Consider the following 24112-nt stretch of genomic DNA (forward strand, 5'->3'; position numbering starts at 1 on the left):
GACCTTCGCTAGATTGATCCGGTCACTAGTGTTGATAAGTATGTAAATGGATAGAGACAGGGAAGCAAACACAAGATGTACGTGGTGCACCCAGATTGGCTACGTCTACGAAGTAGAGGAGTTTTCATTAATTGTGAAGGGTTTACACAAGTAAATAAGTTCAAGCTTTCCCTTAGTGAGTACTAGTGAATGATTTAGTACAAATGACATTAGGAAATATTGTGGGAGAATGATCCCGTTTTATAGAAGAGTTTCTAGCTTTGTTCTGACATTGACACGTGTCGTGTTGTGATTGACTTCTGATGTTGACACGTGTTGCGCTGTGATTGGCTTATGATGTCGACACGTGTCGCACTGTGATTGGCCTCCTGGTTAGAGGGAAACTCTTCTGGATCCTTGACGGTATAACGTTGACCGGTGCTCAGTAGTTTTGGGATTGGTCAAGTATGGTAGAAACAAAACTTTTAAGCATAATGGACCTTAAAGCCTTATTCAAGAAAAGGAAAAATAAACAGAAATAATAAAAATTAGAAATTAATTCCCTCCTAAAGTCCATTGAATAGCATTCTCATGTCCATTTGATCTTCAAATCCGTTGTAGTTTCATCTTCTTGTTGTAACTCATATGTCTTTGTGCAGTTAATTAGCCTCTTACTCCACTGGAATTACTCTAGACACTTAAAAAACTCATTTTTCATTTCATTTTTGCAAAACTCAATATTTAATGCCTATAAATTAAAACAATATAAATTAATGTATTTAACCCATTTATATATACAAAATCCAAAGAAAATATATGATTAAAGCCCTTGGACAAATTTCTGGTCTCTCTTCTCTCTATAGCTTTCCACAAATCTGGGGGTTTTTTTTCAGTCAAAGTCGTAGTCTTTAGGGCAAAATATAAAACTTTGTGTCACCATCCAATTTTTAGATGGACAAAAAATTGCCATGGACCGAAAGCAAACATCTTTTAACCGAATTGTGTTAGCATCATCACAAGTTTTCAAAGATTAGGATTGGAATTTGGTGTAGCCAATTTTTCTGCTTTGTAACAAAGTAGCAGTTACAAAGGAGACTTTGACCCCCACAGAGTTTTAGGTGGACACTTGTGAAGCCACACTAGTAAGACTACTAAAATTGTCCGGAGGGTACATGTGAATTTGTGATCATGCAGCTAAGATTTTTTTTTTTTTGTTTAACCTTTTCTCGTCGACTAATTGACATTTTTATCTTGCAAGATGAAAGGAATCGTTGCTCAGCCTTTTTAAATGATTGTTATTTGTTGATTGATAAGATTTCATTGTGTGTACTGTATGATCAATTAAAAGCCGATTAAAAGGCTAACGTCATCTGGATATTTGCAAATTCGGGAAGTCATTTCCAGACTCCACTTTCTTCCCTGGCACTACTTCCTTTCTACTCTTACAATTTGTTTTTAGTACAATGATATATTTTACATTAAGGAGAGGGGGAGTTCGACTAAGCCACACAATTGGCCACCTAATTTGGTGTCATATTCGTCATGGACAGGATTTGAATCTAAGACCTCTCATTTAGTACTGAGTGACATTTCTACTCTTACAATTGTATTGAACATTTGTACTGAATAAATCAAAAGTAAATCGATAATAGAAACAAAGGAATGAGTGCACCAAAATAACGAAAATGTGAAATTACCATCCTACAAATAATTATCTATTCTTGGCCCAATCTACTGCATTGGACCCCCTCTTTACGTAAGAAGAATCAGGGTCCAATACACATTCTAAAGCCTAAAGCCCGAAGTGATGATTTTTCAACTAGGCTCAAAGGCATGACATTTTAAACTTTGAAATTTCAACAAGGGCTAAAAACCCTAGCATGTGTCTGTTCATTCATCTGTACCACCTGAGATCCATGAAGCGCCAACATTGTCATTCACTCAGGTTCTAATGCGTGGATTCGTAACATCATATAATTGCATACTTGAAATTTTCCTCCGTTGTCCATGCGCATACAATGTGTTCGTCTGGAGGAATTTTCGATGGGGACGTTTCCTGGCCGACGAGCACACAACTTCCCGAGAGGTTGGCGCCGGTTGATATTGTATGTCGGGCTTCTGCTTATTAGCGGGCTGTAAGAGAATGACAGAGTTAATTCTGAAAAGTGCCTTTGTGGGGCCTTAGGTGTAGGCCTTGAGGCTCATAATCAAAAATAATTTTGGGTGTTCAGGCGTGCCACTGCCATCTTTAACATGACAGATGTAAAACAAATGTTTAGTTTAATTGTATATGCCCGAGAGACCAAGTTAGCTATGAAAGGTGCCTTTGTAGGGCCTTAGGTGTAATCCTTGAGGCTCGCAATCAAAACTAACCAAGTACTCGAACATATAGTGGTTGTTTCATTGTTGCAGAAGTATTACAACTGTTATACTTTAATCACCCGAGCCCGCAGAGCAGAACGAACCCAGATAGGTGCCTTTGTAGGGCCTTAGGTATAGGCCTTGAGGCTTCCCATCAGAATTAATTCTATACTCAAACGTTTTGTGGCAATCATAATATAACAGAAGTAAAACTAAGAAATAGGTTGATTACTTGCGCCCCAAGTAACTTCGGACTTCTTGTTATCGAGGATTGTCATGGATGGGTTAAGTCCACATAAAGTTCCTTTTTATGCCTTGAGACCAAGGACTTTTGATTGATCAATCTTGTATGCCCAAAATGTTAGAACTTAGATCTAGTCAAGCTATGAGTGTGGGTTCCAACTTTATCTTTTGCATGGTTGGGCACCATTAAACTGGCCAGATCCAAGAACCAAGAAGCCTTTTAATCATAAACTTGCTAGAAATAACTTGGATACAGATGGAAGTATACATCATATTACTAGATCTATGACTGAAAAGACAGAACAAAGAGGGTCGGGCAAGGTTGATCGTCTTGCAACTTCCTCTCTTTGTGATTTACAAAGGGTTTGAGTGCTAGAAGGGGAGATTGGGAGATGAGTTTATAGGAGGGAATCGATACTACGGCAAGATTCAGACAAGGTAGCAGAGCTTTTACAAAGGCTTTTTGGTGAAGGTTGATCCTGAAAAGGATGAAGGCTTGGTGCTGACTACAGCTTCGTATGCAAATCTGACTTGAGCAGAGTTTGTGTATTTGTTTGTTTGATTGAGTGTATTTGTTTGTTTGATTGAGTGTCGTTATCTCTGATTTCTCTTTCCCTTTTTATAGATGATTTGGCTTGGCTGCCTGCAGCACTGATCTTGCCCGAATGCAGCTGAAAGGTAGTGACTCATCAGCTTTTTACTTGTACTGCCATTATAAAGTACTTTTAGGCTGATTAGTTGGCTGGTCTACACCACTTGACCTCTAGGTAGGTGAGCAAGTAGCTTAAGTGATCTGCACTTAGTCGGGAAAAGGGCTTCTTCCGCCTTCTGGGCTTAGGCTGAGCCTTGGGCTTCCTTCCTTATAGACCTTCTTCTGGCTAACTTCCCTTTGAACCCAAAGTTTAAGTTTTAACCCAAACACAATGTTTTAGCCAAACAGCACGCGAAAAAGGGAATTTGATGGAAACATGCTAAAAAAAGAAGAAACTGCAGTAAGAGAAGAAGGCCGAGTGCATGAAAAGCTTTTTCAGCCGAACAGCACGCGAAAAAGGGAATTTGATGGAAACGTGCTAAATAAAGAAGAAACTGCAGTAAGAGTAAGAAGGCCAAGTGCATGAAAAGCTTTTAATGACTGGTGTTGCATGCTTGTTTGTACACACTGCAAATGGGTCCTCATTTTCTGCCTTTATTGTTTTCAGTTTTGTTATTTTGTGCGGGTTTAAAGGATCGTAACAGATTGCCCATGGGAACCTTTGTTTACTTATGGCTCAATTCTAGGACCACCCTCCACTTTCATTTCATGTCTGCATTTTCTATTTTGCAGAGAGTTGAAAGCCTCACTACTTGTTCTTAGTCACTAGGATTCAAAATCTAAGTTGTTGGTTTGTTTCCATTCTAGTATCTTGGGAAGGAGATGGAAGACCGACAGTAGAATTGTTGTTAAATTGATAATGGTAAGCACTCTATCATTAAAGCTACGATTTGTATGAGTTGTCGAAGTTAAAGCAGATGATGTTAATTTACCGTAGTGGTGGAAAACATTCATACATATGCACCCTGGTGCGAATCTGATCCCCACCGATCTCCCTACCCCCTAACAACTAACAATTAAAACATTCTTTTGAAAATATGACCTTAGCCCATAAAACTCAATTTTTTTTACAAACAATCCAACATAATTTTTTTTTACATGAATAAAATTCGGCAACTAGGCTCCACATAAACAAATTAATTAATTTTATTTGACTTTACACATTTTGTATCTTTCGGATGCTTAAAATATCCCTAATTACAATTTTAACGTAAATAGTTAATTGTAGGGTAAATTACATAGTAATCCCTCAAGTTTGAGGTCTATTACAATCCCATACAACATCTTTTAAACATTTCACTTTCATACCTCAAGTACTATTTTGTTTCAATATAATACATCCGTTAGATTTTTCATCCATTAATCCGTTAAATGCTGACGTGGCTGCCACATTGGCTGCCAAATGTGTGCCACGTGGCAAAAAAAAATTTAATTTTTTTTTAAATTGAATCTTCAACCCAAAAAAAAAAAAACCAAAACCCCACTTCGTCTTCCCTCCCTCCCTCCCCCTCCCCCTCCCCACACCCCCAAAAAAAAAAACCGAACCTGCAACCCAGATGAAAAAGAAGAAAGAAAAAAAAAAAAAAAAAAAAAAACCCATCTTCATCTTCCCCGACCCTCCTTCCTTGCAACCCACTCATTTCTTCCCCCCCCCCCTCCCGTCTTTCCCAAACCCACCGCACCCATCCTCCACGTCCTCCTCTGCACCCACCCTCGCACCCACCCCTGCACCCACCCTAGCACCCACCCCCTGCACCCACCCCCTGCACCCACCCTCCTCCTCTACACATCTCACTCCTTAAATCCATACCCATTGGGGAAGATGGGATTTGAGTTGCAGGGAAAGGGAGATGGGTTTTTTTTTTTTCTTCTTTCTTTTCTGGGTTGCAGGTAGTGTGGAGGGGGGTTTGAGTGAGGTGGGTCGCGAGGTTGGGGGGTGCTACAGAGGTTGGTCGCATAGGGGGGTGGGATGGGGGATATGGGGAAGGGATAATCGTTTTGGGGGGGAAGATGGGATCTGGATTTGGGTTTTTTTTTTTTTTTTTTGGGTTGAAGATTCAGTTTAAAAAAAATTAAAAAAAAAAAATTTGCCACGTGGCACAAATGTGTCAACCACGTCAGCATTTAACAGATTAATGAATGGAAAATCTAACGGATATATTATATTGAAATAAAATAGTACTTGAGGTATGAAAGTGAAATGTTTTAAAGATGTTGTATGAGGTTGTAATAGACCTCAAACCTGAGGGGTTACTATTTAAAGTGGATTTGAAAGGATATATTAATGATTCTCCAAAGAAAAATACATTACTTATTGGGAAATTTTATTTGAACTCATCCTACATCCAATGTAAATTTTAAATGTGATTTGTCTTTTTACCCTATTGCATAGCGGATTTGAGTTTTTGTTGAAAGTTTAAACATAGTGAATTTTTATCTGAAAAATATAAATTGTAAGGGTCTATATCTAAAGAACTTGATTTTTTTTTTTTTCAAAATCCCATAGCGTGAGGAGAATATAAAGTGAGAGTTTTAGTGATATATAACATGGTAACTTAAATTTACTTGTGGCATCAACAAATGGGAAACACAAAACATGAACCAAGAAATGGAAAGCAAAATTACGTGTTCCTATTCTCCCAGATACTTTTGGCATCATATAGAATGTGAGCTTCTAACTCAAAATTAATTGCCAGTAAGTTGAGATGCGCAAGATAATTTAATTTTTCATGTTAAAGCTTTAATTTTCCGACGTAGAGATACACACTCTCACTGGTGGAGCCAATGAAAGTCCAGGAGGATCACTTGACCCTTCTCACTTCCAAGTTTTAATTACATGATTGTTTGTATTTGGTTGTTTTATTTTATTTTATTTTTTTATATCAAAGTTTTTAAAGCTTTGACCCTTCTGGTCTATTGAAAAGTATGACACTTTAATTCTTTGACCTGTGTCCTTAGAGATGTAACTCGTGAATGAAATTTACCATTTTCTATTTTTTTTCTCTAATGTGTTAACTTAGCTAATCACATAACCCTGGTTATACAATTTATGTCTAATCATGTCACATTGGAAATGTAGAAGCTAATATACATAATACATTTAAAATTGTCATCAACGAGCTTTCAAACTATGATTTTGTGTTATTATATAAACTTTCGTAATTTTTTTTCTTTTTCACTTTATGCTTCTAGATATTAGTTAAGGTTGACCCCGCATTGTAGAATTTCAAGTTTCGACAATGCACACTCAACATCTCTGAGTTCTGAATTTGCCAAATAGTAAAGAGAGAAATACAGTGGAAAATACATGACTTGGTAAACAAAAAATTGATGCACTTCATTAAAAAAACCAGAGTAGATAACAACAGCCAATTTAGGACAACCCCATTGAACTTAATTCTGCTACACCAGCAAAAATGGGATTTTTTTTCCTTAAAAGATTGGAAATTTTGGATTCTGATACACGATTGAATCTAAATTTGAAACAAAGTCCCTACTCATCTCTCAAACCCACAAATGTGAATTACTAATATTTTACCTATGACAAACACATCTGTAGTGGTATGCACTATGGATGGGGTCATTTCCCTCCACAGGGACTTGCTCAGCTCTGCACTTGTACTTGCACCCTCTGCATTCATTGTAAGTGCATGTTGGTGCTGTTGATCCAATCATCAGTCTCCTTGCATAGTTCATCCTTTCCTTGCTTCTCTATATCCTCAAAATTATAAAGAATCATTGTCAGCAAAATATATCAGAAAAATTATGGTCCTTTTATTTTGATTTATTTATTTATTTTATATGCCTGTCTATATTCATCACCTGCTTTGGTTTTTCTCCTTGTGATGTAGAGAAATCATTGACCCTTTGATTGTGTGGAAGTTCTGCTACTTGAGTTCTGGACCCTGCAGCAACAATGAAACCATAAAATCAAAATGATGAAAACAAAAAACAAACTTTCAAACTATCAATGCTTGGAAATTTGGTGACTGGGAGCCTGGGAGCAAGGAAGAAAAAAAGGAGGAGAATTTTGGGCAACTAACACCCATTTAGAAGAGGTGGCTAGGTCAGTGTGCCCGCCCATGTACCTAAGTTGAAATCCTCGTTCCAGTATTACAATAGTTTAGACTATCGTTTTTATAAAAATACGATATTTGAAAAAACCAAGAAGCTGGAATCAAACATTGGGCAACAACCAATTTGGAAAAGGCAGAATTTTTAATTTTAATTTTGTGAAAGAATGAATTTAGATAACAAAAGGGAAAGAAGGAAAGAGTTTAATTTGCAATGGATAACCTTGTACAACATAAGCTGCAAAGAGTAAAAGTGTTGTGAAGAATGGTAAGAGTAGTTTAAGCCCTGATTTGGTACTGAGATGATTCTAAAAAAAGCTGGCAGCTTATTTGTGTTTGGTAAACATTCAGCTTCAGCTTTTTTTCACAGTTTTAGGTGAAAAAAAGCCAAAAACAGGAAGCTGCAAAACTCAGCTTTGAAAAACCGGTTTTTTTTCATATCTGTTTTACATAAAAGTTTACTACACACTATAATACTGTTTTTTTTTTTCAAAAGCACTTTTATAAAAAAGTTTACCAAACACTCTACTGCTTTATTTCACAGCTGTTTATTCTCACAGTACAGCAGAAGCAGCTTTTTTCCAAAGTACAGCAATACCAAATCCGCCCTAAGTCTTGTGGATTTGGCCATCTTTTTCTTTTTCCCTATAAATGAGAGATGAATTATTTGTGGTCAATATACTGGAAGGATAAGAAGTGAAGGAGAAGGAGAGGGTGAGGTGTGTCGCAATGAGCTATGCTACTGAACCAGTGAAGAGATAGGGTGGCAAAAATCTGTGCAGTGACTCAGACTCGGAGGGAGGCACACATGCACCTACAATTTAAGGACCCCTTGGGACTATATAATCTAGAAATTATGCCTCTTCGCCAGAACCCGTGGGACTATATAAGGGAATCTTTGGTGTGAATTGACTGTAATTCCCATTCCTACTCAAATATTGCAAACATAAAACATGCACAATCACAAATGCACGCGCATCCATAGATTTCCACTAAAACTTGAATTTGAAATGTTACGTAAGATTTTTTGTGCTACAACAAAATTGTTAAATGCATTTTTAAATTTCTCTAGATTTAGAGAGTCCCTATCCCACTCTTCAAACATTTTTTTTTCGATTATTAAAAGATGTGCTTGGCAAGGTTTACTAAAAATGAAATACTCAAAAAAGGTCAGATGATGAAAAGTTATTCTAATTCATTTTTTAGAACAAACCACATGACTCTTATTTGGGAAACGCAGTTTGGATTGCGAGTGATCGACTGAATACTCTTCATGTTTGCTTATTGTTTTATTCTTCTTAGTTAGATGCGTCGAGTATTGTGGCGGTGAGACTTCAGCTCATGTTGGCATAGTTTCATGATTGAGGCTTAGGTCATCTCCAACCCAAGGTTCAAGAGAGTTAGAGGGCCGAAAATAGCTTGAAAACCATCTCCAACCGAGAGCCAGGTCAAAAGGCTTGTGGGCCCCATTGGACAAAAAAAGGCCAAAAGGTCAACTGGCTGGCCCAGCCAGCCCCGTGGCGGCCACATGCTGATGTCATGATGACATCATATTTGATTTTTTTTTTTGCAAATTTTTTTTTTTAAAAAAAGAATTAAAAATTCTATTTTTTCCCCTATAACTGCCTAAGTCATCATACAACATAAGTAACATGAAACAACATTAAACAATATTAAACAACATTAAATAACATTAAGTAACATTAAACAACATAAAAAAATTTAACAACATGAAAATTATTAACAATTTATAACATAAAATTACTGAGGTAATTTAATTTAAGTAACCATAGTAATTCAATTAAAATAATAAATTATGTTTGGTCCTTTGGTCCTCGGCTGGAGATGATTTTTTTTTCACAATGCTATGTTTGGCCTATGGCCCTCTAGCCCCTCGTTGGAGATGGTAAGAAATATAGCAGTCCAATGTTCATTAAAATATTAATTTTTTGGAGGATTAAAGGACTCGTTTGGATATGTCCTTATTGTTTAGACAGAAGCCTTGGTTGTTTTCAGTTTCGTGGACTCAAATAATATATTATAATCGGTTATGTGAGTTTCTTGATTGTTTTCGCCGCTTTTTTCCGTTTTAGTTTTTGTCCTTTTAATGTGAAGCATGGCGCACGTTAACCACACACTCTTTTAATTTTAAATTATTGAATCAAATAAATTAAAGAAAAATAAAGGATAAAAATTAATAAAAATTTGTAGTTATCACCGTCTTATTATTTTTACAGTCATATTGAAATTCGTACTTCGTTGATTAAGATTGAACAAGTTATAGTGCTTCCAGTGCTTACCTCATTTAATGATAGAGTCCAAGTCTTGTTAAATAAAGAAGAGTTACATTTAATTGTGGAAAATTGAAATGGGGAAAAGGTGTGCTCATGATTACAAAGGGAAATGCAAAACGACAATCTAATTGAGTTCTCCATTACCCCCACACTCATACGCACACCTAGGCCTGGCAAACGGGTCGTGTCTGTCGTGTTCGTATCATTTTCGTGTAACACATGTTATCTTAACAAGTTGTGTCGTGTCACACCTGTTATCTTAACGGGTCCTTAACAGGTCGGGTCAACGGGTAAAGTGACCTAACCCGATATGACCCGTTACGACCAGTTAAGAAAAATATATTTTTTTCTTAAATTTGCACATACCACACATTGCCACATAAATATTACTTCAAAAACACATTTATCGTTTAAGTACTACATCTACACTCGAAAATAAGAGCTTAATAAAAAAACATTTATACACTACTAATCAAAATTTTAAATTTAATTTAATATATAGATTCACTTAGGGGTGGGTTCGGTACGGTTACCGTACCAAAACCCTTGTACCAATTACCGTACCAAACTTTCGGTTTGGTAAAATCTATTACAATTACCGTACCAAACTTTCGGTATACCAAAGTTCGGTATTGCCAAAAGTTTGGTTGGCATGGTATGGCAATGGTAATTGCCATTTTGTTTTGGGACAAAATATGTTTTTGTTTTTTTAACCCAATTCAAGGGCAAAACTTTTTTTTTTGTACCTTTATCTCATACATTATAGATTAAATTCATTTATTATTCATCATTCACAATTCACACACATAATAATTCAAATGAAGCATCAAGATTCATCATGAAAATTAAGCTTACAATCCAAATAGAAGTTACGAACCAAAACAAATAGAAGTTAACAATCCAAATAGAAATTAAAGTTTCAAACCAAATGAAAATTGGAAGTAAACTTCAAGAAGGAGAATTCATTGATCAGTTATTCAAGCTTGAGATGTCGAAGCTTTTGGAGGAGGCATTGAACTTGTAGAAGATTGAGTTTGTATCAAGCTTACATTACAAACAAAGAAAACATATTAATTAGTAGCAAGAATAATTAAAGTTGAAAACCATTTAATAACAAATTTACTAAAAAAATTAAAGCATATCTTTCTTGTTTTCTCTTCTTCTATTTCCTTGTAAAATTGAAGCATATCTTCCGTTGGTCCTTGTAGAAGTTTACTTCACCTGCCCTCAGCCAACCAGTAGTACACACTAGTGCCTCAATTATTTTAGGAGTCAAGAATACCCTAAAAGGGTTCACAACCCTCCTCCCTAGACTAAATGCATTTTCACTAGCAACAGTAGAAGTGGGGGTTACAAAGATATTTTGGCTATTTTTGAAAGAATTAGGAACTCTTTTGTGTTTGATTTCCACAATTTTAAGAGATCAAAGTCACCAACAACAATGCTAATATAAGTAGGGTTTTATTTTCAAATTATTGGAATATTATAAATATGTGTTATATAATTATGTATTATATAAATTATAAATTATAAATTATATTGTATTTTCGGTATGGTACGGTAATACCGTGGTAATGATATCCATTACCAATACCGTACCATGAAATTTCGGTACGGTACAATACTGTACCATTACCGATTGGTACAAAAAATTTGGCACAAAATCGGTATGGCACGGTTGGCAATTCGGTTGGCATGGCAATTTGGCAAAAAAATCCACCCCTAGATTCACTAACACTTAAGTGCTTATTCATACTTTCATAAAGTATAACATAAGATTTTGTGGTATCCACTATTGTAAATATTTTAAATTGAAGATCGAGTTCATTCATTGTATTCATATAGGGTCAAGGAGTGTAGCTATAAAAAAATCATCAAAATCGAAGTTAAAATAACCGTTAAATCGTGATTTTTCATTTTATAACCGTCGAAAAGTTTTGTCCCGTTACTTGATCTCTTAATGTTTGTTTTTTGCAATTTTTGGCGTATGTGATCTCGAAGTATATACAAACATGTTTGACAATTGGATCGTTGAAACTAGTTTCGTAGAATGCATATCCCATAAAAACAAGAGATTCACTAATACTTAAGAGTTTATTCATACTTTCATTAAGTATAACATAAGATTTTGTAGTATCCACTATTGTAAATATTTAAATTGAAGATCGAGTTCATTCATTGTATTCATATAGGGTCAAGGAGTGTAGCTGTAAAAAATCATCAAAATCGGAGTTAAAATAACCGTTAAATAGTGATTTTTCGTTTTATAACCGTCGAAAATTTTGTCCCGTTACTTGATCCCTTAATGTTTGTTTTTTGCAATTTTTGGCGTATGTGATCTCGAAGTATATACAAACATGTTTGACGGTTGGATCGTTGAAACTGGTTTCGTAGAATGCGTATCCCATAAAAACAATAGATTCACTAATACTTTAGAGTTTATTCATACTTTCATTAAGTACAACATAAGATTTTGTGGTATCCACTATTGTAAATATTTTAAATTGAAGATCGAGTTCATTCTTTGTATTCATATAGGGTCAAGGAGTGTAGCTGTAAAAAATCATCAAAATCGAAGTTAAAATAACCGTTAAATCGTGATTTTTCGTTTATAACCGTCGAAAAGTTTTATCCCGTTACTTGATCTCTTAATATTTGTTTTTTGCAATTTTTATCGTATGTAATCTCGAAGTATATACAAACATGTTTGACGGTTGATCGTTGAAACTAGTTTCGTAGGATGCGTATCCCATAAAAACAATAGATTCACTAATACTTAAGAGTTTATTCATACTTTCATAAGTATAACATAAGATTTTGTGGTATCCACTATTGTAAATATTTTAAATTGAAGATCGAGTTCATTCATTGTATTCATATAGGGTCAAGGAGTGTAGCTGTAAAAAATCATCAAAATCGGAGTTAAAATAACCGTTAAATCGTGATTTTTCGTTTATAACCGTCGAAAAGTTTTATCCCGTTACTTGATCTCTTAATGTTTGTTTTTTGCAATTTTTGGCGTATACGATTTCTAAACATATACAAACATGTTTGACGGTTGGATCGTTTAAATTAGTTTTGTAGGATGCGTATCTCATCTTTTCCTCTCTTTTTTGTTTCCTTTTCTTATCATTTTCTTTTTTCCCTCCCTTTTTTTTTTGTTTGAAAACTTTTTCCCCCCATTTTTCTTCAAAGGGCGGACACCTCACCTCACCTACACTACCCGGTACAGTGGTACTGGTACACCCATCTTTCCCTCTCTTTTTTGTTTCCTTTTCTTATCATTTTCTTTTTTCCCTCCCTTTTTCTTTCAAAGGGCAGATGGCAGATGCATATTAATTGTTATTGTTTTTAGGGGTATAAAATTTAATATATATATATATATATATATAATTATTATAGTTAATATTTTGGGGGTATAATTATTATAGTATATATAATTATTATAGTTTTTAGGGGTATAAAATTGTTAAATTAATATATATATATATATATATATATAATTATTATAGTATTTGTTTAGGGTTATAAAATTATTAAATTAATATTCTGCTTATCGTGTATCATGTTACCCACGTGTATACCCGAACCAACCCGTTATCTTAACATGTGCTTATCGGGTTACCCAATAACGACCCGATTCGTTATCATGTCGACCCGAACACCTGTTAATTTTGTATCGTGTCGTGTCGGGTTATCGGGTCGTGTCAAGAATTGCCAGGCGTACGCACACCACAGACAAATCAGGCGCTTTTGATTTCCCCCATTTTTTATAAAGAAAATTAATGAAAAGAGTTTGAAAATTTTGAGTTTTAACGATAAAGAAAAAAAAGAAATATAGTTTGTCTGACTCTGATCATCCACCTTAAAGAAACCAGAGGATTATCGTTGGATTTTCTTTGTGAGGATTCTGAGAATTTTTCAATCATATATGTTTATCGTATATCGTGTGATCAGAAATCATTGTAAATTTTTTAATTAAAATTGAAAATAAACAATACTTGATAAAAACTAATCATACGATATACAACGAACGAATGTAATTAGAAGATCCTCGAAATCCTCACAAAGAGGATCCAGCAAGGATCCTCACAAGGAAAATCCAGCAAGCGAGGATACTCTCACTTAAACAAAGCCTCCATCTTGGACCCAACATGCCTGCCTGCCTGCCTCCCTCCCTCCTCATACTTCATTCACATTTTTGCTCCACATAATCATGGATTATTATACAAACATAATTACATATATTCTCAAAATATTTGCATGATCAATATCTCCATTTGTGCCGCTAATCACTCCACATGGCATCTTTCCGACCGAAAGATCGCAAACCAACGGTACACTACTCGTTTTATTTTTATTTTCGGGCATGTCGTAAATAAATTTTTTTGAAGATTTATGTCTCTATGGACTCTAAAATTGCCATCATCAGGATAATTTGAGGCAATTAGGGTTAGAAATGAGGTGGGTAGGTCTAATGATGGTGCAATTGGTATTGGAATTGGACTCCCTATCATAGCCATGGAAAGAAGTATATGATTATACAAGTTTTATTGTGAAGATCCCAAGACACGAGTGCAATTTCTAGGCATACCTACATAAGTAAGGTGGCAGGGATTTACTGAAAGTGAGACTCTTTATGAATTTTCTGTCACTTAATATAACCATAATTTTGTGACAACGTTATAAAATATTATGTCAAAACATAATGCGACAGAGAATCCATGAAGAATCCCACTTTTGAGAAAGTTTCCTTAGCATTTCTCTACATACACTACCACCTCTTCTCTTAGGACTTTACAAATAATCCAAAGAAAAATGTATAGGAGAGTCAAAAGTGAGACTCTCTACTATCTCAATTTTTTGACACAATATATAATATTCACACGAAAATTAACGTTAAACTGTAAAGTGACATTCTATAAAAAAACCATAAGAGTCTCTATAACATTTCTCTATTCCAAAATATAGATCTTTGGTGTGTGCAAAGTCTTGAAATTTACACTTCAAAAAAAAAAAAAAAAACTTGTAGTAGATTTATTATATAAATTGCATGAAAAAGAAAAGAAGGCCTTTGCTTTTTTACCCCTTGTCTTTTTTAGTGGTAAAAGTAGAGAGAGGCTGAGGAATTGTGATTAAATGGAAAGGATGTGCTTAAAAGACAGAGGTCAAACAGGACAGATCCCCAATTCTCCATATTTCTTTTAGGGATAGAACAATGTAGATCATGTGTAACACACGTATCTTCAAGTCTTTAAATTAATTTGTTAAATTGGGCTATAAGGGACCTAATACATGATTTTGGAGGCTGGGCTTTCATTGTTCCAAACTTCCAAGGCTCCAAGCTTAAGAATTTTGTTGATACTTTGATGATATGTTTACTTACCCGGAATGGTATTGGATATATTCTACTTCTCGACCTCTCATATGTCCCATGTTACAATTCGTCATCCAATATCTAAACAACTGGGAATTAGATTGAACGAGAAAATATGTCCGCGCGTTGTTGCGAGAACCTGTTGTTTCAGGTATAATCGGATGAATAAAACACATTTAAATTGAATAAATTCAACACAATCATGAACAAACAGAGGGATACATAAGTGAATTGAGGTCGATAAGATAAGCTGTTTTGCTTTTATATACATTCAAGTGAGCTGGCATATAAACACATTGCACAACATCTTTGATTAGAAAGAGATGGTTTCCAAAAAAGGTCTGTTTCCTTAAGAAACAAAAGAAACATATAGTTCACACATAAAATTTCAGTTACCAAATCCAAAAACAAAACAAAAAAACAAAAATGTGACTCTCTCTCTCTATGGCTTATATGAAGTGAATTCCCCAGTGGCAAGTAATATACTCTCATTAGCCCAAGAGGATATGAAATTGGTCGAGTACATTGTTCTAGCCATTTGGATCAAAAGCTCAAGTTTGCATTTTGCAAAACCCTAAATACTCAGACATATGAAATCCAATCTTCCACTTTACAAATCATATATGGGTAAAATAATAGCTCTAAAGAAACCGGAAGAAGTAAAAGCCTTTAGAACACAAATATACCTGAGGTTCCAAAATATGGAGTTGAGGAAGCGTTTTCTTCTTATTTTGAGGGAAGACGAATGCAGCTCTGAATTTGACCCATTTTCTTAACCCGCAATTCCTATAACCCATAAATTTTTTTAGTGTCATTCAAAATCACAAATACCCCAGATGAATTGAAAAACTGCATATATTAGTTAAAAACACCTGAACGGCATCATATTGCCTGTACTAAATATAACAATACCCCAAATTTATGGTGCTATCAAATTTATGTATATAACAACAACAACAACAACAAAAAAGCCTTTTCCCACTAAGTGGGGTCGGCTATGTGAATCCTAGAACACCATTGCGCTCGGTTTTATGTCATGTCCTCTGTTAGATCCAAGTACTCTAAGTCTTTTCTTAGGGTCTCTTCCAAAGTTTTCCTATATCTTCCTCTACCTCTTCGGCCCTGAACCTCTGCCCCGTAGTCACATCTTCGAATTGGAGCGTCAGTAGGCCTTCTTTGCACATGTCCAACCCACTCATTCCTAATCTTATCCTTTCTCGTGAGCCCACACCTCTAACGAAGCATCCTCATCTCCGCTACACCCATTTTGTGTACGTGTTGATGCTTCACCGCCCAACATTATGTGCCATACAGCATCGCCGACCTTATTGTCGTCCTATAAAATTTTCCCTTGAGCTTCAGTGGCATACGACGGTCACACAACACGCTGGATGCACTCTTCCACTTCATCCATCCCGCTTGTATTCCATATATTCTGTCTTTGATCGGCTTAGGCGAAGACCTTTAGATTCCAACACTTCTCCCCAAAGGTTAAGCTTCGCATTTACCCTTTCCTGAGTTTCATCTATCAACCCTATATCGTCTGCGTAAAGCATACACCGAGGAATAACATCTTGAATATGTCCTGTTAACTCATCTATTACCAATGCAAAAAGGTAAGGACTTAAGGATTGTTGATGCACAAAATCAGTGAGGACTTTGGTACAACAGAAAGTATTAAGTTTGTGACCTTCGCTAGATTGCTCCGGTCATTAGTGTGGATAAGTATGTAACATGATAGAGACAAAAGAGCAAACACAAGATGTACATGGTTCACCCAGATTGGCTACGTCCACGAAGTAGAGGAGTTCTCATTAATTGTGAAGAGTTTACACAAATACATAGGCTCAAGCTCTCCTTTAGTGGGTACAAGTGAATGATTTAGTACAAATGGCATTAGGAAATATTTTGGGAGAAGAAGAGAGTTTCTAGCCTTATTCTGACATTGACACGTGGCGTGTTGTGATTGGCTTCCGATGTTAACACGTGTCGCGCTATGATTGGCTTCTGATGTCAACATGTGTCGCTCTGTATTGGCCTCCTGGTTGGAGGGGAAGCTCCTTGGTTGGGGACTTGCAAGATCCAAGCCGCTGAGTAATCACGAAACTTCTAAGTATCGAAGTGTGGTATCGTCTACACTTGCCTTATCTGTCTCATAGGTAGATGTGGCATCTTCTCTGGAAGTACTCTTCCTCCGTCTAGGGGTGGTATCTTTAACTGGTGGAGATGCACAAGGTAATGTATCAATTTCACTTGAAGCTTACTTGTAGTTTCAGGTGTGGTCAAGCGCGATACAAACCATATAGTAGGAGTCCCCCAAGTCGCCGAGCTAGGGGATCTGCTGAAAGAGGTAACAAACAAGGTAAGCAATCAGAGCTCCAAGCAATCAGTCCTAGATCAGAAGTTTGATTTCGAGTTCCGGCTGATTGTTCTCATTCTCCTTATCTTGCAGGCAGCATGAAGGATAAAGAGAAGAAAAGGAAAAAAGATGATATGAGATACTTTTGCTTTTGAAGAAGTAACTTTCCACAGGCTTATTCTTGAACTGGGCTGGAGGGTTTTCTGGTTACCTCCAGAGTATAAGGCCGACTGAAGAATTTGAGGGTCAAAACAAGTCCATCAAATCTAGAGTACGTTCGACCCTGCTGATATGGGATACTTTTTCTATTGACAAAGTAGTGGAAGTATCGACACATGTTCTGTTACGCTTGTCTCCACACGCTTCCTTGTATCCTTCTCACTTGCCCTATCTGTTCCTCAGGCAGATGTGGTATCTTCTCTGGAAGCATAAGATGTTGAAGATGAGTACTCGAGAGCAATGCTAGGTAAGTAATCAGGTAAGGGGTTCCAGGCAGTCAATTCCTGACTGGAAGCTTGATTCCAAGTGCTGACTGATTGCTCTCTTTCTCCTTGTCTTGCATGTAAGAACAAGGCCAAAGGAAAAGACTGGGAAAAAGCATGATATGGGATACTTTTGCTTTTAACCCTGATGATATGAGATATTCTTGCTCTGGTGTAGCTTGTTTGTAGAGGTATTATCGGGGGGAAAGAAAGCTGAGTATTTCGAGAGGCTTCGTTGGGAGTGCCTCTCAGATATGAGGAATGGTTGAGCATTTTTGCAGGTCTGCCTGTCCGTTGAGGATGGAGGTCGACATATATAGAAGTCTCCCTAACAACAAGTAGTAATGCTATTCTTTTACCCTTCTTGTTCATAGCACTGTAGTGGGAGCTGCCAGCTTCACGTGTTTTAACTCTGTCAGAGCACTTTGAAAAAGTGGTCTGTGGTATCTGGAAAGCTGATGTTGCGTGTGAAGATTATAGACAAGCTTTATCCAAGGAGATCTAGCTCTCGAAGTTGAGAAAGCGATGCCTCTTCGGTTTTCGAACAAGCGATTCTGTTGAGGATCTGGCTCTCAGGATTCTGAGAACGGTGCCTCTTCGATTTTTGAGAAAGCACTTCTGCTGGGAGTCTGGCTCTTGAAATTCGAAGAGCGGTGTCTCTTCGATTTTTGAGAAAGTAATCCTGTTGGGAGTTTGACTCTTGAGATTCGGAGGGTGGTGCCTCTTCGAATTTGGAGCAAGCAATCTTGTTGGGAGTGTTTTCTCGAATGTGAGTAAAGGTTGGGCATTTTCGCTAGTCTACCTTGCCAAGGAGCACAGAGGTTGACACACAGGGACTTTCCAATTATCCAGCAGTGGTGCTGTTCCTTTACCCTTATAGGTAATAATATGGTAGCTAAACCTTCAAAATTTATGTGTCTAAACTTTGTTAGTGATGTTTCTTTGCTTTTCTTTACCCTTCTTGGTCATAGCGATGTAGTGGAAGCTGCAAGCTTCACGTGTCTAAACTTTGTCAGAGATCTTTGGCAAAGTTATCTGTGGTACCCATGAGTTGATGTTGCGTGTGGAAAGTGGATGATTGAACAGTAAGATTCACGTGCTTTCTACTTCACCAGAAATCTTCGACAGATTGCCCGTAATTTCCGCAAAGCTGAGTGTGCATGTGACAGGTACTGACAAAGCTAAGAAAGCAGATGCCTCTTCGATTTCTGAGATCGGCCCTCGTGATCTCTGAGCAGCCCAGCTTTTGAGAAAGCAAACACCTCTTCGGTCTCTGAGATCGGCCCTCGTGGTCTCTGAGCAGCCCAACTTTTGAGAAAGCAAATGCCTCTTCGATTTCTGAAGCTCCGTCGAGTGCAGATTTTTATAGAGGCTGGCATTAAGTTCCAAAGCACACTTGAATCTCCACCAGTAGAAGCTCTCTTCTTGCACTTCTAAGATCTTGATTTGTCCGACCTCTTCTCTCTTCAACACCTTTGAAAATGTCTGGCCCTTCCGACTGTCGTTTTGACTTGAACCTTGGTGAAGAGGCAACCGCGCCTTCTCCAGACAACATATGGCGCCCATCCTTCTTATCCCCTACTGGTCCTCTTACCATTGGAGATTTTGTGATGAAGAATGATATGACCGTTGCGTTGGTGGCCAGGAACATTCTCACTCCCAAAGATAACAGACTTCTTTCCAGACGGTTTGATGAGTTGGCTGTTAAGGATTCTCTGGCTCTCAGTGTTCAATGTGCAGGTTCTGTGTCTAATATGGCCCAACGCCTATTTGCTCGAACCCGCCAAGTTGAATCATTGGCAGCTGAAGTGATGAGTCTCAAGCAGGAGATTAGAAGGCTCAAGCATGAGAATAAACAGTTGCACATGCTCGCACATGACTATGCTACAAACATGAAGAGGAAGCTTGACCAGGTGAAGGAATCTGATGGTCAGATTTTACTTGATCATCAGAGGTTTGTGGGTTTGTTCCAAAGGCATTTATTGCCTTCGTCTTCTGGGGCTGTACCGCGTAATGAAACTCCAAATGATCAGCCTCCGATGCCTCTTCCTTCTAGGGTTCTGTCCAGTACTGAGGCTCCAAGTGATCACCCTCTGGTGCATTCTCTTTCTGGGGCTCTACCGACTGCTGAGACTTCTCCTAAGCAACCTTTGTGAAGGCCCCCTCTTGTTTGTTTATTTTGATTCATGTATATGTACATATGTGTAACTTATCGGAGATATCAATAAGTAAGTTTTGCTTCATTTCAACGTATTGTGTTAAATATACTTTGCTTCATTTCAACGTATTGTGTTAAATATACCAAAGCCTTCTTCACTAAGTTCTTTGAATTTTTCTTTTGTTGAAGCTTGTATGTTGAAGCTTTGTGAGTGAATCATGTAGGTTGAGGTAGTATTCCCTTAATTTCTCGAGTGAGGAAAACTTCTCAGTTGGAGACTTGAAAAATCCAAGTCACTGAGTAGGGTCGGCTATATGAATCTTAGAACACCATTGTGCTCGGTCCTGTGTCATGTCCTCCGTTAGATCCAAGTACTCTAAGTCTTTTCTTAGAGTCTCTTCCAAAGTTTTCCTAGGTCTTCCTCTACCCCTTCTGCCCTGAACCTCTATCCTGTAGTCGCATCTTCTAACCGGAGCGTCAGTAAGCCTTCTTTGCACATGTCCAAACCACCGTAACCAATTTTCTCTCAACTTTCCTACAATTTCGGCTACTCCTACTTTACCTCGGATATTCTCATTCCTAATCTTATCCTTTCTCGTGTGCCCACACATCCAACGAAGCATCCTCATCTCCGCTACACCCATTTTGTGTAAGTGTTGGTGCTTCACCGCCCAACATTCTGTGCCATACAGCATCGTTGGCCTTATTGCCGTCCTATAAAATTTTCCCTTGAGCTTCAGTGGCATACGGCGGTCACACAACACGCCGGATGCACTCTTCCACTTTATCCATCCAGCTTGTATTCTATGGTTGAGATCTCCATCTAATTCTCCATTCTTTTGCAAGATAGATCCTAGGTAGCGAAAGTAGTCGCTCTTTGGTATTTCCTGATCTCCGATCCTCACCCCTAACTCATTTTGGCCTCCATTTGCACTGAACTTGCACTCCATATATTCTGTCTTTGATCGGCTTAGGTGAAGACCTTTAGATTCCAACACAAATTTATGTATATAAATTGAGATATATTTTTTAATGACACTAAAGATTAATTCTGAACTTATGGTACTATCAAAGTTATGTATACAGCATACCTATATAGTATGATTCTAATTTACATATGTTTCTTATCAAAAAATTTATAACATAAATTTCAATATGTATGCTTACAACGCAAAAATTTTCTTTCGTTTCGTAAAATTACAAATAATTCACTAATACTTCATACATGGAGCGGCGAACCACTTTAGTTGGGTTCTCTTGGCACATATTTGAGTTAGAAAGTCAGGAGAATTCTAAAACCAGCATGAGATACTTTAGAACAATGACAAAATAGGGTGTGGATGTGTTTTAATATTCCTTCCAACAAACAACAAAACGTTATCCCCTAGATGAAAAAAATACAACAGAAAAAAAAAAAAGCACATGCACTTTACCCCAATGGCGCATGAGTACGAATGGATCCTAAATTTGACCTGAGTAAAAGTTGATAAAAGGATAGTACTTCTTATATATATTTGTACCAGCTAAGGGCAGCAAAAAAATTAATGAGCAATCAAAAAGTAGCCAAAACCGCTTCAGCCATATGCATCATGAAACACAATCTAAGCTATCTGGACAGACTATCTAGAATCATTATCTGATATACTGTTGCAAATATGCCTCTATAACAAACACAAAACATTGAATTCCATTACCTTCTTGTTATTGACCTCTTTCTCAGTCAAAATCGCCAGAGCTTCCGAACTGTCGACCAGGACCATGTCGCCTTCGTGCACCTGTGGCCAAAGCTGAAGAGGAGATTCAGAATTATAATATATCATACTGACAGATTCTCAGACACATTTCATTGAACACCTAATGTGCCACGTTCTCATATGCTTTCTTGTAAGATTGATTGAAGAACAGTAAGTTTTTGAACAAAATTAACTTCTAAATGAGTAATTTAACAGAAAAGAAGCAATAAAAAGACCCATAAATCTTTAATTGAAGAACAATACTTGGTATTTGAACAAAATTTAACTTCCAGATGAGTAATTTAACAGAGAAGCAGCAAAAAGAAACCTAGAAATCTTGAAAAAAAATTGTCTATAAGAAATGAAATTGAGCTCAAAAAATGGAAATATCACTTCAATTAAGCAGCTTTTCAGATGTTTACAACTTAAATATGCATGATAACAAAAAGAAGCATCATTTCTTCACTAATTGTACACTAACAGAAAAACCCTAATTCATATTATTCAGATTACAAATACACAAGACCAAATAGCTAAGAAAGCTGAAGGGATTTACCTTTGGATTCTTTGGCTTTCAAATGGAGTTTGCTTGTGTATAGGCCTGTAACTTCGTTTGCAGGCGTGATGTTTCCATGGAATTTCTCTCGGGTTTACATAGAGAGCAAAGCGAGAGAGCTCTCCAGATTTTGAGCAAAACCCCCCTAAACTACGACGTATATAGCTTCAGCTGGGATACAGGTAAACAAATTCAAAGGTCAAAACCTAAAACTGAGCTCAAAAACTGGAAATCTCACTTCAATTAAGCAGTTTTTCAGATGTTTACAGCTTAAATATGCATGATAACAAAAAAGAAGCATCCTTTCTTGACCAATTGGACACTAACAGAAAAACCCTAATTCATATTATTCAGATTACAAATACAAAGGCGACCAAATAGCTAATAAAGCTGGACAATTTGACCCCAATCCAACCCAAAAATTGTTGTGGTTATACATGCAATACCCGCCTAAAATATCAACAATTCCAAATTAAAATGGAAAAATGAAATGAAGCAACATAGATTGAATACAATTTGGGGAAAATTATCTCACCTGGAGCTCCGAATCTCCAAGAAGTCTCGATCCGAGCAGGCTTCGAATTGGGATGAAGCCATTAGGTCTGGGGGGAGAGGAACACGGAGCTACTTTGAGAGAGAGAGCATGCGTTGTCCTTTTGTTTTATACAACCACTGGACCGCAATTCCTTCACAACAAATTATATGCATGTGTTAGTTTTACAAGTTCTAGTCTTGCAATCGACTAAAGAACACCATAATCGAAGAGTTTGAAGGGGTTTACCTTTGGATTGTTCCGCTTTCAGATGGAGTTGTTTGGTGTATCAGACTTCTGAGCTTCTTTTTCTTCTATAAGACCTTTTGGTTTGGTCCTCCACCTCTGTCATTTCCTCCTCATCGCCTACTTCCACATCATCTACATGCGAACACTGCCTCTAGAAGAGCCTTACCAATAACCAAGTTAATAAGCATAAGTTCAAACATTAAACGAATATAAAATGATATATGTACAAAAAAAAAATGTTCCATTTTTACATGAACAACTAAGCAAAAGCATTATTACAACTAAGCATAAATTTTGAGGACAAACCTAAACCAGATGCTTTCATCGTTAACACGAATAACCATCTATATGAATACTAATTGCATACTCCCTCAAGGTCCTATGGATAACTATGAATGTTTACAAATTCACCTGCCAATGACAAACACAAAAATAATACAAAAAGTTTTAACATGAATAAAAAACATATGTATACGAAATGGTAAGCATATTAATCCATAAGATATTGATGATTCACATACAGCCAATAAGAAAGGTATCAGATAAGTGTTGCATAAATAAAATGACACAGTAATCCGAACAACCACTACAAACGGCAATGCCATTACGAAATAATGCAACTTTTTTTGGATCAAGAACTTAAAACACCAAGCAACTTCACATTGTTCAACAAAAATAAGAACCAATAATTCATACACATTCACAGATCTTCATAACAATTGAACAACAACAAATTAAACTAAAGGTCGTACCCAGTGCACAAGGCTCCCGCTTTACGCAGGGTCTGGGAGAGGTAAATGTCGGCTAACCTTACCCCCATTTATGGAGAGGCTGCTCCCAAGGGAGAGGCTGCTCCCAAGTAGCTCTACTTTATTACCCTCAATATTCGACATTGGAATGCAATGCAACACTACAAATTACGAACAATAAACATGAAAAAAATAAAACCCCGAAAAGATACAGCAATGCATCGGCTGCATGATCCAAATTTACCACAAAAACTTTCCTGCACACCAAAACAACAAATTGCCACTGTAAATATTTCAGATGTATTCAAAAACCAAAATTGAAGCCATGGAAAAACTTGAAAACCCAGAATTCAGAGTGAAAATTTTTACCTTCGG

The 24112-nt window shown here is 36.8% G+C and overlaps 1 protein-coding gene and 1 long non-coding RNA gene across 2 annotated transcripts; both read right to left on the reverse strand.

Annotated features, from left to right (window-relative positions):
• Positions 1 to 6707: 6707 nt before the first annotated feature.
• LOC126592271 (EPIDERMAL PATTERNING FACTOR-like protein 9) lies at positions 6708 to 7879 on the reverse strand. The gene is made up of 4 exons (XM_050257983.1): positions 7847 to 7879; positions 7472 to 7556; positions 6998 to 7080; positions 6708 to 6886 (listed from the first exon to the last, which is right to left on the reverse strand). Exons 1-4 carry the CDS (start codon positions 7877 to 7879, stop codon positions 6710 to 6712), a joined length of 378 nt encoding a protein of 125 aa, XP_050113940.1. The 3' UTR covers positions 6708 to 6709.
• A 13169-nt stretch (positions 7880 to 21048) lies between these two features.
• On the reverse strand, positions 21049 to 22890 carry LOC126593367 (uncharacterized). Its single transcript, XR_007612929.1, has 2 exons — positions 22743 to 22890; positions 21049 to 21705 (listed from the first exon to the last, which is right to left on the reverse strand). It is a non-coding gene; the product is annotated as an uncharacterized LOC126593367 (long non-coding RNA).
• Positions 22891 to 24112: the final 1222 nt, after the last annotated feature.

Source organism: Malus sylvestris, chromosome 12 (assembly GCF_916048215.2).
Source record: "Malus sylvestris chromosome 12, drMalSylv7.2, whole genome shotgun sequence".
NCBI lineage: Eukaryota > Viridiplantae > Streptophyta > Magnoliopsida > Rosales > Rosaceae > Malus > Malus sylvestris.